The sequence below is a fragment of the Salvelinus sp. IW2-2015 genome, linkage group LG26 (genome assembly GCF_002910315.2).
Source record: "Salvelinus sp. IW2-2015 linkage group LG26, ASM291031v2, whole genome shotgun sequence".
In the NCBI taxonomy this organism is placed as follows: domain Eukaryota; kingdom Metazoa; phylum Chordata; class Actinopteri; order Salmoniformes; family Salmonidae; genus Salvelinus; species Salvelinus sp. IW2-2015.
In genome coordinates, this window is record NC_036866.1 from 33,439,561 (window position 1) to 33,456,308 (window position 16,748).

General features: G+C 41.0%; 2 protein-coding genes and 3 non-coding genes across 9 annotated transcripts in view; 4 read left to right on the forward strand and 1 right to left on the reverse strand.

Annotated features, from left to right (window-relative positions):
• LOC111952437 (casein kinase I) overlaps positions 1-8,078 on the forward strand; it is a 65,265-nt gene extending 57,187 nt beyond the window's left edge. For all 5 annotated transcript variants that reach the window (XM_023971098.2, XM_023971101.2, XM_023971100.2 and 2 more), the window contains one exon: positions 258-8,078. In XM_023971098.2, the coding sequence (XP_023826866.1) occupies positions 258-312 (55 nt within the window). In that variant the 3' untranslated portion in view covers positions 313-8,078. The remainder of the gene's footprint in view (positions 1-257) is intronic.
• A 1,121-nt stretch (positions 8,079-9,199) lies between these two features.
• Positions 9,200-16,748, forward strand: part of LOC111952913 (small ribosomal subunit protein eS17) — a 13,837-nt gene continuing 6,288 nt past the window's right edge. The window contains exons 1-3 of the mRNA XM_023971930.3: positions 9,200-9,290; positions 10,246-10,397; positions 12,094-12,199. Of these exons, the coding sequence (XP_023827698.1) occupies positions 9,288-9,290; positions 10,246-10,397; positions 12,094-12,199 (261 nt within the window). The 5' untranslated portion in view covers positions 9,200-9,287. The remainder of the gene's footprint in view (positions 9,291-10,245; positions 10,398-12,093; positions 12,200-16,748) is intronic.
• Positions 10,042-10,172, forward strand: LOC111953113 (small nucleolar RNA SNORA71). The gene has a single exon (XR_002875812.1). It is a non-coding gene; the product is annotated as a small nucleolar RNA SNORA71 (small nucleolar RNA).
• Positions 11,796-11,925, forward strand: LOC111953128 (small nucleolar RNA SNORA71). The gene has a single exon (XR_002875825.1). It is a non-coding gene; the product is annotated as a small nucleolar RNA SNORA71 (small nucleolar RNA).
• Positions 15,971-16,100, reverse strand: LOC111953129 (small nucleolar RNA SNORA71). The gene has a single exon (XR_002875826.1). It is a non-coding gene; the product is annotated as a small nucleolar RNA SNORA71 (small nucleolar RNA).

Consider the following 16,748-nt stretch of genomic DNA (forward strand, 5'->3'; position numbering starts at 1 on the left):
GCTCAACAGTTTCCTGTGTGTATCAAGAATGGTCCACCACCCAAAGGACATCCAGCCAACTTGACACAACTGTGGGAAACATTAGTGTCAACATGGGCCAGCATCACTGTGGAACGCTTTCGACACCTTGTAGTCCATGCCCTGGCGGTGCCCTGGGCACATCCTTAATTCCTTAGGTGTTCCTACTGTTTGGTATACTCAGTGTAGATTGCCATGTAACTGTCCTTCCTTTTCTCTCCTCATTCCTTTCTCCTCAGGTGCTGTTGCTTCTTCAAGCGAAAACGGAAGAAGAACACTCCACGGCAGAAATGAGCTCCTGCTACTCTGTCCGATGTCACTGAGCGGGTTTGGTTTGAAGGAAACTAATTAAGGGACATTTCCAGTTGGGAGAGAGACTTTTTATTACGAGAGATATGCGATTCTTAATGACCCGGACCTACTGAATGACCTTCGCCATAGAGACCTTTCTTTGATMATTTGACCACTGACCCTCCCTCTGGATACCGGAGAACATCTCTTAATCTTCTTTTGCTCAAGTGGAGATCAAAGTCGAATATCCCTCCCTCTCTTTGAGGGAGTGAGGAGACAAGTCTTGCAGTCTATAGACGCCATATTTTTTCTGTCTCACGTCTCTCTCTCGCGCTCTCTCTCTCCCCATTCGCCAAACCCTCTCACATCCCCAGTAAAAGCAGGTATTAAGCTGTCCCTAATTGTTTGCTTTTTGTTCATGCATATTTATGTCTGTACATATGTGTGGATGTATGAATGTGTCCTAATGGTTCATTGATTCATATGCCACCCAGCCCCTCCCACTTAGCCCTGTTTGACTGTCTTGGAAGTGTAGGAGATATTAGGGCAAATCCACATCAGGACAGCCTGAAAATATTTTGGGAGTATCAAATTGTTCTTGCAATTCTCACATAGAAAGTTCATTGGAAGAAAGAATGTTTGACATGCTTGTTACATTTGTATCACTTTCTTTTTTTTATCATAATGAAAGTGGTTTTCTGGTACTTTGGAAGATACAGTATGACCCATTTTATATATAGAAGTTGACATTATAGGTCATTAACCAATCACATCCCTCCTTTAGAATTGCACATTTAGCAAATCACCAGCAGAGGGAGTTCCCTTTTGAATCCATTTTCCCATTCACTGTGTTGGTGGTGCTTATGAAATGTATCATAACTTAAACATTTGCGGAGAGCCTACTCTGGAAATGTGATGTACTTGTAGAGTATATTGTTTCAAACAATGTCCTAAAATTAGCTAAATCTAAAATGTGTATTTCAGAATGTAGACATACTCYATATGTTAGAGCACACTATAAGGAGTATAATGACACCAAGATGTTGTCTGTGTCATGTATGGTGCATGGATCATAAGATCTTACAGGAGGCATGTATAGGTCTAAAAAGGGCCTAAATTGCTACTTGCATCATGATTATCTGAAGGGGGAAAAGCATGTCAAACATCCTTCCTTCCAATGAAGTTTCTATATGAGAATTTCCCTATAACAATCCGAGTTACCCTAAATATTTTTGGGCTGTYCTGGCATAGAATCGCCCATTTATAAATAATACTACAAAGTCCTAAAGTAACCTCTTGCTCCAAGCCTAGACACMGCTTCATGTCCCCTCATAGATCTGCAAAGATGTGACAGGTGTAAGCAATATGTTAATAGTTCCACTTTTGCTTCTGGTTGGCTAGGTGAAGTGTCCACCACATTGCTCAACACACATCCAGTTCTTTCACATCTATAAGGGTTTATTTGGGATTGGGCATAAGTAGTCAAAGYAGAATGAAAAGGTAGAAAAGGAGGGAACAGTGAAAGACARGMMSGTTCCTAATGCATCCCTGCCAGGGAAAAAAAAAACTGCTTGTACTATTCACCTCACAAGTCAGTTACTACATTTGCCTGGTGCCTCCATATTTGTATTAAAAACTACTAAAAGTGCTAATTAGAAGGATAAGCAAGAAAAATGTAAGACAGCAGTTGGYGAGTGACCAAAGGGATGTGTGTGGACAGAGGACCAATTATGTTACCAGATTGGGATTTATTTCTGAAAATGATTTGAATTCTAGATCCCTGTGTTTGATGCACTGTTCATTATAGCAAATGCACATCATTGCTTGTAACCCACTCGCTCCTTTTGAACTTTAGGCCTTGGACTATTGTACATTTTTGGGGGAGACAATATATCGACAATAGATCAGTTACGAGTTGCATTTTGCATTGCTTTAGTTAACATTGCACGTACCCCTAAACTGGTCCCTGTTATCCACAAACACTTAGATTTGTCTGTGTGGATGAAGGAAAAGTTGCTTCCAAATGATGATCTAAGGTCAGTTTAGCTTTTTTACCTCCTAATATTTAAGGCTAGGATTGGGATAGAATGAACTGATCCCAGATGTGTACTTCGTTGCAGCTTCTACCGCCAGTCTGTCTGTATACAGAATCTTGGATAAGGAGAACAGACTGAGCTCTCCCATTGATTTAGATGCTACTGCTCCCTCTTCTGGCCTTAACATGGAATGCCTTAATCAGACCACCTCTCATTAGAGCCTATCGGATAGGTGTCTGGTCACTGCAACAACATACCAACCAATAAGAAGACATGCATGTTGACTAGTCTGATTCCTATAGAGCGGTTGTTCTCAACTCCAATCCTGGGGTACCATCTGGTGTTGCACATTTATGTTCTAGCCCTGCCCTAACACACTTGAGTCAACTAATCACAGGCTTTTGTGATTAGTTAAAGCTTCAATGCAGCCTTTTTTTAAATCTCCATATCAAATTAGTTCTGGGTAACAATTAAGTACCTTACTGTGATTGTTTTAAATTAAAATGGTCAAAATGAAAGACTCTTAACAAAGAGCAATTTCTCAAGCAATTTTTTTGCTAGGACTGTCGGAGTGATCTGAGTGGGGAGGGGATAACTGTAAACGAGCTGTTATTGGCAGAGTGGCTTGGAACGCCATCCCACCAAAACATTTTCATAATTTCACAGTATTATTCCAACCTCCTAGTGTGGAAATGTATATAAAACACAGGAGAATCATGTTTTTGACTGCACTGGGCCTTTAAGTATTTGAATCATGTCTGTTAGTGCTGGGCTAGAACAAAAAAAGCTGCAGTGCTGCGGTGTGGACCTTCAAGACCTGGACTTAAAGCCACCCATGCAGTCTTTACTATTTAATTTTTAAATCATCACTGTGTCTAATAAATCACTGTTTATTTCATGAAAATAACAAATATATTTTTGATCATTTATTTCCCTGAKCCTTCTTTGGCCCTTGAAATGCTGTCTGACCATGTGGGCGTTAGGAAATACTTTTGAAGATATTTACATACACAGCCATGATTCCGTTTACAATAACCCGAAAAATCTTGAGTCCCGCGGCTATGTGAAACCAGGATAAGATGCCTGAGATATGCTGATCTTAGACGGGATACTGTGGCATGTAAACATCTCATCACTGTTTACTGTTGTTTTTCACAGTCTGCACAGGCTCAGTTGCTCATATCATTGGTGTTGTGCAGTCTATGGTGTTGTGTGATGTTTTCATCTGTTAAACAAATCACTCCAAAGAGAAGGCTATCTGCGCTGTTGGATCCACCATAATTCCATAATAATTGATTTTGCTGATACYCCGTACTGGACTGTATAGCATACTGGCTACTTTCACCCCTAATTTAGACACTTCTGCTTATCATTTCTGACATTTGGTAGGTCGTATCATTTCGGACATTTGGTAGGCCATTTCTTTGTCAACTATAGTTAGATACATGCATCTTTTCTTCTGTCATAACTTGTTGCCCTAGAAGATTAAATAAATTAGTGCTCACCAGAATTTCTTACATCGATAGAATGATGCATTACACAGTAGGTTGGTGGCACCTTAATTGGGGAAGATGGGCTTGTGGTAATGACTGGAGCGGAATAAGTGGAAGGGTGTCAAACACATGGTTTGATGCCATTCCATTCGCGCCGTTTCAGCCATTATTATGAGCCGTCCTCCCCTCAGCAACTTTGACTGCTGCATTCATAATCTAGTTAACACCAGTAAAGTTGTCTGTTTCGTTTAGGGACCGGGAGAAAACGCAATAACTCCAAAACAGTGGAAAGATTGGTCCTGAGCAAAATGTCCAGTGTCATCAGTTTGACCGGTTTTAAGGAAATGAAAAGCTGAGAACTATGAAACATTTCTGTTAAGACTTCAGTTCTTGGGTGCATATTTTATGTGGTTGAAATACTGTCTGCTGGCATAACGGTGTCAAAGATAACACATTACAATCACCAAAGCATTTTCTCAAGAGATGCTGATAGAAAGAAATCATATTTCTCCACTCCTGTTCCCGAGACAAAATTATAATTTGTTGTATCATTGTACTGCAAGAAATCCATMATTCTGCAGGAGTTAATATTATATTATGCTACATGTGAGAGGTTATAGGCCTACAGTCAGTGTCCATATTTCAGTTACTTTTCCATTTTAACCCATATTAACTATAATGACTAATATTCTGTTTATACCCATGAACTGGATATCGAAGCTGCATGTAAACAGCATATCCCGAATAAGACCTTAAGCGGAATATGAGCTACTGTCCGGAATACTGTGCGCATGTAAACGTGGTCACTATTTAGCTTGTGGAAATAGTCGCATTTTGGGAGATGATACTGTGGTGTCTCTCACTTTAAATCAATATTAGCGCAGACATGGTTGAGAAAGCAGAATTTGAATATTTAAAATATAGGAACCTCCTTTGTGTCCTATGTAATGTCATCGGAGTGAAAGGACGTGAATGGCCTCTGCAGTCAAGACATTTGAGGTTGTGAAATGCTAAACTTGAGAATGATATTCAACCCACTTGTTAAACCCTAGTGTTGACTCCTGAAGGGTTATCTTGTCTGTTTCGATTTATTGTTTTGTTAATGTGAACAAAAAATGTATGATGTACTGTAATTTTACAAAATGTAATCATTGAATGACCTTGCTTTTTGGTGGGGGAAGGTATTTAAACAGTGATTGAGTGCACTACTTCTGCACCTACTGTTGTCTGTAGTTAGGATGCCGGTCTCGTTCTCTACCATCTAGATCAGGGGTGTCAAACTCATTCCATGGAGGGGCTAGTGTCTGCTGTTTTTTTCTTTTTTCTTTCAATTAAGCCCTAGGCAACCAGATGAGGGGAGTTCCTTATTAATTAGTGACCTTAATTCATCAATCAAGTACAGGGAGGAGCAAAAACCCGCAGAYGCTCGGCCCTCYGTGGAATGAGTTTGACACGTGATCTAGGTACTATCCACTGTTTCATTTGTGTGTTATGGAAATGGTGGAAAGAACTCGTGGCCTTGAGGCAAGGCTGGAGGAATTGTCTATTTCCTTATGCTTCTATTGAATAACTCCCTTGTACACAGACACACAGGCGTGAAACCCAAGCACAGTGTTAATTATTTTTACTATATGCTCCCAAGTTAACACTGAGTGATGCCCCCTGGTGTGCAGGAGGACTTTTGTCTTTGCTATGATAACGCATTTATCTTTGGCATGTCCACTCCCTAGCTGCCTTTTTTAGGGATGGACAAACAAATGCTCCGTATATTTTTGAGTAACAAAGCAGAGTTTTTGTTTGCTGTGTGTGGATTTAAGTTATTTCAAATGTACTTGAATGGAAAGATATGGGACGAGTCTTAGTCAAATAGTGGAATGTCAKGATTTACTCAGATGCCATTGTCGGACTAAATTATGTGCGTATGAGCAATGTTCTTTATACATGGATTGGTCAATTGATTGATTGATTCACCCACATGTCGTTTAGGCTTTTAGACATCAATGCTGACCACAGCAGGCTAATTGTGAAGTGGGTAAAAGTCCAGGCTTAGGCTGTTGTCATGTATCTCTCGCCCTTTCTCCCTTTCGCTCTCATTCAACTCTTTGTTGGGGACTTCCTCCCTTCCTTGAAGTAATTACTGATCTAGCCAGAGGAGGCTCCTATAGGAGGATGGGCTCATTGTTAAGGGCTGGAATGGAATATATGGAACAGCATCAAACATATGGAGACAGCATGTTTGACTCCGTTCCATGTATTCCATTCCAGCCATTACAATGCGCCTGTCCTCCTATAGGACCCCCCACCAGCCTCCTCTGGTTAGATCAGTAATGATTTGACAGGTGAAAGCGATGGCTTTTCCCTCATGGCTTTTACCTGTCCAGTCATATCTAATTAGTGATTACTTAAAGGACAGGGAGAAAGGACAGTGTTCGTACCAGGACTTTTGACTTGCTATGGGGCTGGTGCAGCATGGAGGTGCTGACCCTAGGGTTTCTTGAAAGCACAGAGGACTTCCACTGACTTCCACACGCCCCTGGTGGCAGTATATATTTCTATATTTGCMCATACAGCCGTTTGATCCCACTGTAGGTCATTTTGAAGCCTTACATTCCCATTGCTCCACGACATGTTAACATAACCCCCTCCAATGGCAGGGTTTGTTTGAGATGTCACTCACTGTATCAGGATAATCTATGAATAGATGTATACCTCAGAGAAAAGCCATTTCTGTCTCTCACCACACACATGCACATTCCCTTTCTCCTTTTTGCTCTCTCACTCAGTCTTTGCTCCCCAGTGCCAGCTTGTTGACCTCTAGCCTTCCTCTGGTGCCAAGGGCGCAGAAATGTTAGCGTGTTGTAGACATGAGCCCTATTCTCTGCTCTTAAGATGGTGTCATTTTAGACCMATTCGGTGGGTTAGCTGGATCATTGCAAGTGATTTTGAAAAAACCATTCAAAATAATAATAATTTGCCATGTTATGCTTGTGTGACAACCATACCATCTCATTATTTGTGTAGTGAAATATTATTTTGCTTTGGCGCATTTAGGTGACATGAGGCTTCTACTATAGTAATATTGCTTATGATTACAGCTGATTTGCTTCCTTCATTAAGTATTCTAGACCTGCTTGTTTTGATTGATCCCAACCACCAAAGTTATTGTTTTGTCATCCCTGTTTTCTTATTATTGTTCATTTTTATTAAGGAAACCCCTTTATCAATATATGTTTTGCCAACTTTTGTGTAACATGTACATATGAAAAGTCCTCTCTAAATGATCTAGATGCTGCAGAGGGGGCATGGCTTTTTACCCTCCATCAGCAACCAGAAGATGACACTGAGTCAGATGGCTTTGGCCGGTTGTATCCTCATGCCTTCTGCATACTGCATAAAGGGGTCGATTTAATTCAACTTGAGGTCTTCTCATTGGTTTTAAGCACAAAGTTATTGTATTGGTATACTTTGTGTACTTTTAAATAATACTGTCCTGCTTAAATGAGCAAGGCCCTCCAGGGCCTTAATGACCGTCTTTCATTCTTACTGTCATTCCAGATAATCTCTGCACTTTCTCAGTGTTTGAGGGACCATTTATCAACGGTTGCTTGCATTTGTCTAAAGAACTGTGTAGGGCGCAAGCTGCAAATACTGCTCAAGTGAAGACTTCCTGACATTACTTTCAGAGTTGCTTATATACTGTAGACCTCCAGTGGTTAGAGACAAGACTGCAATATTGTAATGATTATTTTTAATAGTAAATTATGTGAAGTTGATTTTGTTTTTATGTTCAAATTGGAGTCTATTTTCTCAGCCTGGTTTTCTTTTCACCCTCTTCAAAGCTGTGGAAYGCAAACTTGTACAGTGCTATGAGAGCTTATGTCTCGTGTTCTCTGGTAATGGTTTCAAAGCTATGAATATAAGAATCAAGTCTTAAAATTGTATTGTGAATATTATTGTGTTGAAACATGAATGTTACTTCAAAATGTATTTGAAGGCTTTAACCAACMTAGTTAAGGGCTCCTATCCTGAAAAACCCCTCTTGGTTTTTTTCAGCTTTTTGAATTCCTTTTTTGGGGGGGGAGAAAGAAAAAAGGGTTTGGACTGTCTTATTATGCCTACTTCCCAGAGGCCTCAAGTGAAACGTGTCATGGGACCTTTCCAAAATGTCACTACACAACTTCAAAATAACTCAAGTTTGCACCCGTTTTTTATGTAAAATAAAAATCTCTCTTAACCTTTACTCTTGGCCCTGTGTTTCTGTCCTTGTGCTGCGGACTTCTTGCTGTCCTAGAAATACWCTAGATTGTGTAGTCTGATTTAATTAATGAACTTTTTCATTGTCTATTGGGATGCTCAAATGCACTTTGTTCAAGTTTCATTTGATGAGCAGTTTATTAGTTTAATCAGTTGTTTCAGTAGGTTAGAGCTGAAGCCTGCACCCTATAGTGCTCCAGGACCAGGGTTGGTGAGGGGTGACCATGTTGCATTGTGTGAAATGTGCAGCCCTTTGTAACCATATCCCCAAAACATGTTAATGAACTGGAGGTATAAAAAGGTGACTGAATATGGGAACACTGTCAACCCATTCCCTTTCACTGTACAATAGAATAAAGTGTTAACTTATAGTGATGTGTAGGATATAAAACATTTGTTCCCAGCAATTTATTGGGTAAACCACCAAAGTTTTGGCATCACAGTGCCTTCTAAACGGCATCTCCAGCAGTGTGATGCCGAAACGTTGGTTTACCCAATAAATTACTGGAAGCTTACATGTGTTTGGAGTTTGCCAGAAAGGCATTTCACTGAACTTGTGCATGTGACATTGAAACGTGTATGTATATACAAAGCCTACAGTTTACTCACCATTAGTCAGCACCTCCACTAACTTTTTGGGGTGTGCAGCTCTTGCTTTTCGCTAAACTTATGGTGTGACATCACCTGAATGAGAACCAACGCATTGGCAGAATGAAGCCATAAGAATCCATATCAGCCACAGACAGAATCGGCATAAGGAACAATGAAACTTGAATTTGTTTCTCATGTTAATACTCAGACTGTACAATGTGAGATGTGCAATATTTTTGCACTATTTGAAGACGGACCGGACTGAACTGACACTCAACAGGGGAAACCAAATGTATCTGTTTTCAAGCATTATTATAAAGTAGCCTGAAGTGTGTTTTGTAGCTCTTCACTTTATTTTGGACAATACCTTTATGTACACTGCTGGACACATCACTTTTTTCATTTGAATTCATAATCCTATATACGTAAACAGTTTGGGAATAGTAATCTTTCCAAATAAATTAAGTCTGATAATTGTTTCACGAATTCCTCCACCACTAGGGGCCAGCAGAACATTTTTGCCTTGGTTTGCCAGTTCCGCATGCTCTCTTATTAAACTTCTGCTCAAGAATTTGTTTGGCCTCTTCAACTAACCCGATTCAATATGGTGGGTACTCAAACATTTACAACCCCGCTAAATCTATCGTAATCGGCGCTTTTTAACCAACCGTAATGGTATTTAGGTCTGTAATAGTAAAATGTTGGATGTATTACTCAATCACATTGACATATTGAGTTGGAATGCCGTTCCTGGCAGTTTTTATGAACAATTTTATGTAGAGTGTTCCCCGAGATGCTAACGGAAGAAGCAGTACGCTGGCATTTGGCTGKCCATGAATAACCTCGTTTTCCATGTCTTGATTTGGTTTAGAATCAGTAGAGAGAACTGGCAGTGTCTTAAATGTTGCACAATCATCCGCTGTGTTTTTGGTGTTGCGCCTAGGTTTAAACTGTAGGGAATTGAATTTCATTCGTGATAACTGATAAGCATAACTGGCTAGTTGGCTAACTAACGGTACCTTATTGCCAAATCATCCTGGTTAACCTTAGCAAGGGGTCTAGTTACCGGTAGTTATTTACCCATGTACMGTACTGGCTTGCTAGTTATGATTAATCACTGGTGTAACTAGTCATGACTTCCGTTTACTAGCCAGGTACCTCGCTAGTTAGCCAGTCTACACAAAGTTGCTTTGCAWCCCGGATAACTAGTAACGTTACAAGTAGTAACGGTATTGGGCTAGCTAGTTACGTTTTTGCAATTCTGGTTGGTTAGAGCCAAATGTAGGTTGCATGTCAGCCGTGGGAATACCGAAACTTACAATTTCAGCAGCCTCTGTACTTTAATTTCTTACATTAAACCCTGTATCGAAAGTGGCTATGGCGTTGATTTAAGTGGCCAGGTCATTGATAGTACAGGAAAAGTGAAATGAGAGCCTTTCCCGTGTTTGATGSGTCCTCAATCCCAACCGAACCCTGGTTCTCTCAGACATTTTAAATGTGGAGAATTTGGGCCATTCTGATCATTCGGGAAACTGAAAGTAATTTGCACAACTTTACAACAGGGACGAGTCAGGACTAAGACGGTGAAAAAGGCCGCCCGGGTCATCATTGAGAAGTACTACACCAGGCTGGGAAATGACTTCCACACCAACAAGAGGGTGTGCGAGGAGATCGCAATCATCCCCAGCAAGAAGCTGCGCAACAAGATAGCTGGGTGAGTCTTTCTTTAGACATATGGACCAAGTGAGCAGTGTTTCTCAACCATTTTTCTTGGTGGCACCACTGGCCTTCGAACAGATTCAATCTTTAGAGCAGTGACTTTGAAGAAGTCAGATTTGGCTGTATGCAGTCTTTTAAAAGGAGGACCATAACTTGTAATTTGATCACACCATTGGGTAAGTGGGCATTTTATATGTGTGAATGAGATGGGGTGGCATGTACATAAAGGTGATTAAGGTGGTTGTGTAGGAGATGGATTGTTTAGGGGTTTCCCCTTTGTACTGAAATCTTTATGGATGCTATGGGATGAGGCACTATCACATTGGACAATATATATATATATACACCCCATACTGTCATCAGGACACCAACACCACTGAGTTGTATAACATGACATCAAATTATTTTACACTGCTCTTCCCCTTTCAATTTGTTGTGCTGAATGACTCATGTTTAGACATTGCTTGAACATCAGACTGTTTCCACGGTTACCCCAGGGATATTCAGTATGGATGAAGTCTGCCTGAAAAAGACGCAGGAGTCTCTACAAGCCAGAATGTTGAATACAATTATCTTTACACRTACWTTACCGGTTGTCTGTGCTGTTGGTCTTTTTGACAGTAGGAGGTGGAGATGGGGTATCCACAGAAAAGTGTTTATCTGACTTTTTGCGGCACCTGTAGGTTTTGTCAACTGTTTTTTTTTTTTTTCAATCTCCTGACGCATTGCACTTGATGCACAATATGTAAATGATAGCCTAATGTAACCTTAACGTAGTTGACCAAAGCACGTTTCCTCTCCATCTGTTGGAACTGTTTGTGAAATTTGCMAGCTGATTGTGTGGGACAACGTTCAGTTCGTCTCGGCCATATTGTGCAAGTGTTTGTCGCATGCGAAAAATGGATAAACAGACCAGTGTACTGAAGGTTGGGTTGATGACGATTCCCTGTGGATATTTTGTCTGATTACCCTTGACATGGGGACAAAATCAGCAGACAACGGGTAAAGTTGAAATTAAGTTTGTTCATAGGACTTGTAGTAGGACTGTTCGGTAATGCTGAGCCTACATGATAGAGACGAGAGTAAGTATTTCTCTCTTGGATTCTAAAATATGCTAGTCTATGCTGTGTTTTGTGGTTGGTGTTGCCTATGGATKGAATTTGAGCTTATGTCAACATAAAGCATATTGGTCAACCCTGAAGTAGCTCATTCATTACATTTCTTCATTCAATTAACATTGACTATGCTGCAGTTCAATCAGGTTGGAGTTCAACACTACTTGTAATAGCATGGGTGAATCACAGCCAGTCTGCTGCACTGGCTTGGAGGGACAGACTCATTCATTCTATCATATCCCTGACCTAGCTAATTATTGCTAGTTCGCCACTTAAAACCCTGTATCGAAAGTGATTATGGCATGACTGTTGCCATAGTCATTGATAGTACAGGAACAGTGATTTTTGAAAGCTTTTCCCGTGTTTGTTGGCATACCTGTTCCTGTCAAACCCTGTATCTTTCAAACATCTTCCACATCCGCAACAATCTAAACTTGTGTGAAACCTCATTCTCATTTTAGGCTAGTTTTTAGTGATCTTGCAATTTTTTAAAAGCTTGAACCTATGGTGTGATCCAATGCTGTGACAATTGTGAAGTTGAATGTGAATGAACTGGATTCTTGATTGTGCACTCAGGTATGTGACCCATCTCATGAAACGCATCCAGAGGGGCCCCGTCAGAGGCATTTCCATCAAGCTCCAGGAGGAGGAGAGGGAGAGGAGGGACAACTACGTCCCAGAGGTAAGTGTGCCCCCCCCCCCMCCACACAGGGCCTAAAAATAACTTGAAACTTTAGAWTTACAAAAATCTACAAACCGCAGTTTTTACCGGACAAAATATATTTTTGTGCCAATATTACCCCCCCCCCAAAAACACCATGAAATTGCTTAGCAATGTTTCTAAAACAAGAAATGTATTACTAGTAAGAAGTAATGTGGAATATTGCTGAATTTAATATTTTATGACCTTTTACCTTTTAACCAAAATATCAGACACATTTTCAACTGCCCCTTTAAGGTTACCATGGTAATGGGGCCATCAGTCCTGTGCCTGTGAGAATCTCACTAGTAGAGGCCGACAATGTCTCTTTGCTAGCTGTAGAAGCAAACTCAAACATTGACAAGCAACCTAGCTTGAAGGTGTGAACAAAACATTGTAAATAGCCACGAAACACAAGGACAGTCTCACTAGACTTTCGAGTATATTAGACCATTGTGTCGAAAAACAAATCTTTCAGCACTTCACTCAGTGCGCACAGCCCACCAGACAGGCGGTGGTGCTACGTGAGGTGGGATAGCTATAACGTTAGGATTCGTATTTCTTTGTGCATTACCAGATAAGAAACCAGCACACTGCTCTTGCTTGTATCACTACTCTTTATTAAGCTTTACRTATCGGCCTTCAAGCTCTGGCGAAGGCCTTGAGGCCGATTATGTAAAGCTTAATAAAGTGCAGTGATACTAGCAAGCGGGTTTGTTCTTTTTTCTCATCTTATTCAATTGTTACCATGCACTTACAACAAAGATGGGTCAGATGTGCGGGTAAGAAGCAAAACTGCTGAAATACTTTGAAAATAGCTACTGGTTGNTATTCAATTGTTACCATGCACTTACAACAAAGATGGGTCAGATGTGCGGGTAAGAAGCAAAACTGCTGAAATACTTTGAAAATAGCTACTGGTTGCTATAAATCACAACTTTCACGTGCTCTAACTTGTCTTTTGACAATTTTTATTTAATGCTCACACTGTAGATCCCTGAGTTTGACCACCAGCCAACATGGCTGGTGAATTCGACATTCTTGCCCACTGATACCAAAATCTACCTGCATTTGGCAGGTTTTAATTGTAGGCCCTGCACCCATACCTCTGAGCATTAGACAATGCCAAGATTGTAGGTTAAATTCACATCACATACAGTACAGATATAAAAAATGCATGCACTCTCACTGTACTATAAGTTTGTTTGCTTAATTGTATTCAGTGGCATATGTTAATTAAGTTACTCGCTCCTAGTAGGAACAGGCTGGCTAGAGGCGTCTTAATGACAATGGACTAGCCACATCTGTTTTGGTGCTTGTGACGTATAGCTAAGAAGTGTTCCTCTCAAATGAACAGACTATAGTTATGCCTTGCTGGTGTGTGCGTGTTTGTACCGAGTTTGATTTGCTGTCCAGTAGGGAGTTGTAATTGCTTTGTCTGTACTTGAGCAGTTTTATTTTAGCCAGGGCTCGACATGAACTCTTTTTTTTTTTTGCCAAGTTATTTTTGAAAGCTCTGGTCACTTGTCTCCCCGCCCCAAAAAAGGTCTAACACCATGGGCCAAAAAGGTGCTGTATGACGCAAGGAACCACTTTACACAATATACTGAACCAAAATATAAACAAAACATGCAACAATTTCAACGATTTTACTGAGTTAGTTCATGTAACGAAGTAAATCAATTGAAATTAATTAATTGGGTCCTAATCTATGGATTTCATATGACTGGTAATTTGGTCACATATACCTTAAAAAAAAAGGTAGGGGCGTGGATCAGAAAACCAGTCCGTATCTGGTGTGACCACTATTTGCCTTGTGCAGTGCGACATCTCCTTCGCATAGAGTCAATCAGGATGTTGATTGTGGCCTGTGGAATGTTGTCCCACTCCTCTTTTTTTCTGTCTCTCTTTTTTGTACCCCCTTTTTCTCCCCAATTTTGTGGTATCCAATTATTAGTAGTTACTGTCTTGTCTCATCGCTACAACTCCCGTACGGGCTCGGGAGAAACGAAGGTCGAGAGCCATGCGTCCCCCGAAACACAACCCAACCAAGCCGCACTGCTTCTTAACAAAGCGAGCATCCAACCCGGAAGCCAGCCGCACCAATGTGTCGGAGGAAACACCGTACACCTAGCGACCTGGTCAGCGTGCACTGCGCCCGGCCCACCACAGGAGTCGCTAGTGCGCGATGAGACAAGGATATCCCTACTGGCTTATGCCTGCCCATAACCTCAACGCCACCATGGGGCACTCTGTTCACAACATTAACATCAACAAACCTCTCGCACACACAACGCCATGCACGTGATCTGCGGTTCTGAGGCAGGTTGGACGTACTACTAAATTCTCTATAACAACGTTGGAGGCGGCTTATGGTAGAGATCAACATTAAATTCTCTGGCAAAAGCTCTGGTGGACATTCCTGCAGTCAGCGTGCCAATTGCACACTCCCTCAACTTGAGACATCTGTGGCATTGTGCTGTGACAAAACTGCACATTTTAGTGGCCTTTTATTGTCCCCAGCACAAGGTGCACCTGTGTAATGATCATGCTGTTTAATCAGCTTCTTGATATGCTACACCTGTCAGGTGGATGGATTGTCTTGGCAGAAGAGAAATGCTCTACACGGGTGGGCAGCCAACAAGTAGCTATTTTCAAAGTATTTCAGCAGTTTTGCTTCTTACCCGCACATCTGACCCATCTTTGTTGTAAGTGCATGGTAACAATTGAATAAGATGAGAAAAAAGAACAAACCCGCTTGCTAGTATCACTGCACTTTATTAAGCTTTACATAATCGGCCTCAAGGCCTTCGCCAGAGCTTGAAGGCCGATATCGTAAAGCTTAATAAAGAGTAGTGATACAAGCAAGACAGTGTGCTGGTTTCTTATCTGGTAATGCACAAAGAAATACGAATCCTAACGTTTAGCTATCCCACCTCACGTAGCACCACTGCCTGTCTGGTGGGCTGTGCGCACTGAGTGAAGTGCTGAAAGATTTGTTTTTCGACACAATGGTCTAATATACTCGAAAGTCTAGTGAGACTGTCTTGTGTTTCGTGGCTATTTACAATGTTTTGTTCACACCTTCAAGCTAGGTTGCTTGTCAATGTTTGAGTTTGCTTCTACAGCTAGCAAAGAGACATTGTCGCCCTCTACTAGTGAGATTCTCACAGGCACAGGACTGATGGCCCCATTACCATGGTAACCTTAAAGGGCAGTTGAAAATGTGTCTGATATTTTGGTTAAAAAGGTCATAAAATATAAATTCAGCAATATTCCACATTACTTCTTACTAGTAATCATTTCTTGTTTTAGAAACATTGCTAAGCAATTTCACTGTGCTTTTTTTTTTGGGGGGGGGGGGTAATATTGGCACAAAAATATATTTTGTCTGGTAAAAACTGTGGTTTGTAGATTTGTGTAAATCTAAAGTTCAAGTTATTTTTAGGCCCTGTGTGGGTGGGGGGGGGGCACACTTACCTCTGGGACGTAGTTGTCCCTCCTCTCCCTCTCCTCCTCCTGGAGCTTGATGGAAATGCCTCTGACGGGGCCCCTCTGGATGCGTTTCATGGATGGGTCACATACCTGAGTGCACAATCAAGAATCCAGTTCATTCACATTCAACTTCACAATTGTCACAGCATTGGATCACACCATAGGTTCAAGCTTTTAAAAAATTGCAAGATCACTAAAAACTAGCCTAAAATGAGAATGAGGTTTCACACAAGTTTAGATTGTTGCGGATGTGGAAGATGTTTGAAAGATACAGGGTTTGACAGGAAACGGTATGCCAACAAACACGGGAAAAGCTTTCAAAAATCACTGTTCCTGTACTATCAATGACTATGGCAACAGTCATGCCATAATCACTTTCGATACAGGGTTTTAAGTGGCGAACTAGCAATAATTAGCTAGGTCAGGGATATGATAGAATGAATGAGTCTGTCCCTCCAAGCCAGTGCAGCAGACTGGCTGTGATTCACCCATGCTATTACAAGTAGTGTTGACTCCAACCTGATTGAACTGCAGCATAGTCAATGTTAATTGAATGAAGAAATGTAATGAATGAGCTACTTCAGGGTTGACCAATATGCTTTATGTTGACATAAGCTCAAATTCAATCCATAGGCAACACCAACCACAAAACACAGCATAGACTAGCATATTTTAGAATCCAAGAGAGAAATACTTACTCTCGTCTCTATCATGTAGGCTCAGCATTACCGAACAGTCCTACTACAAGTCCTATGAACAAACTTAATTCAACTTTACCCGTTGTCTGCTGATTTTGTCCCCATGTCAAGGGTAATCAGACAAAATATCCACAGGGAATCGTCATCAACCCAACCTTCAGTACACTGGTCTGTTCATCCGTTTTTCGCATGCGACAAACCACTTGCACAATATGGCCGAGACGAACTGAACGTTGTCCCACACAATCAGCTTGCAAATTTCACAAACAGTTCCAACAGATGGAGAGGAAACGTGCTTTGGTCAACTACGTTAAGGTTACATTAGGCTATCATTTAAT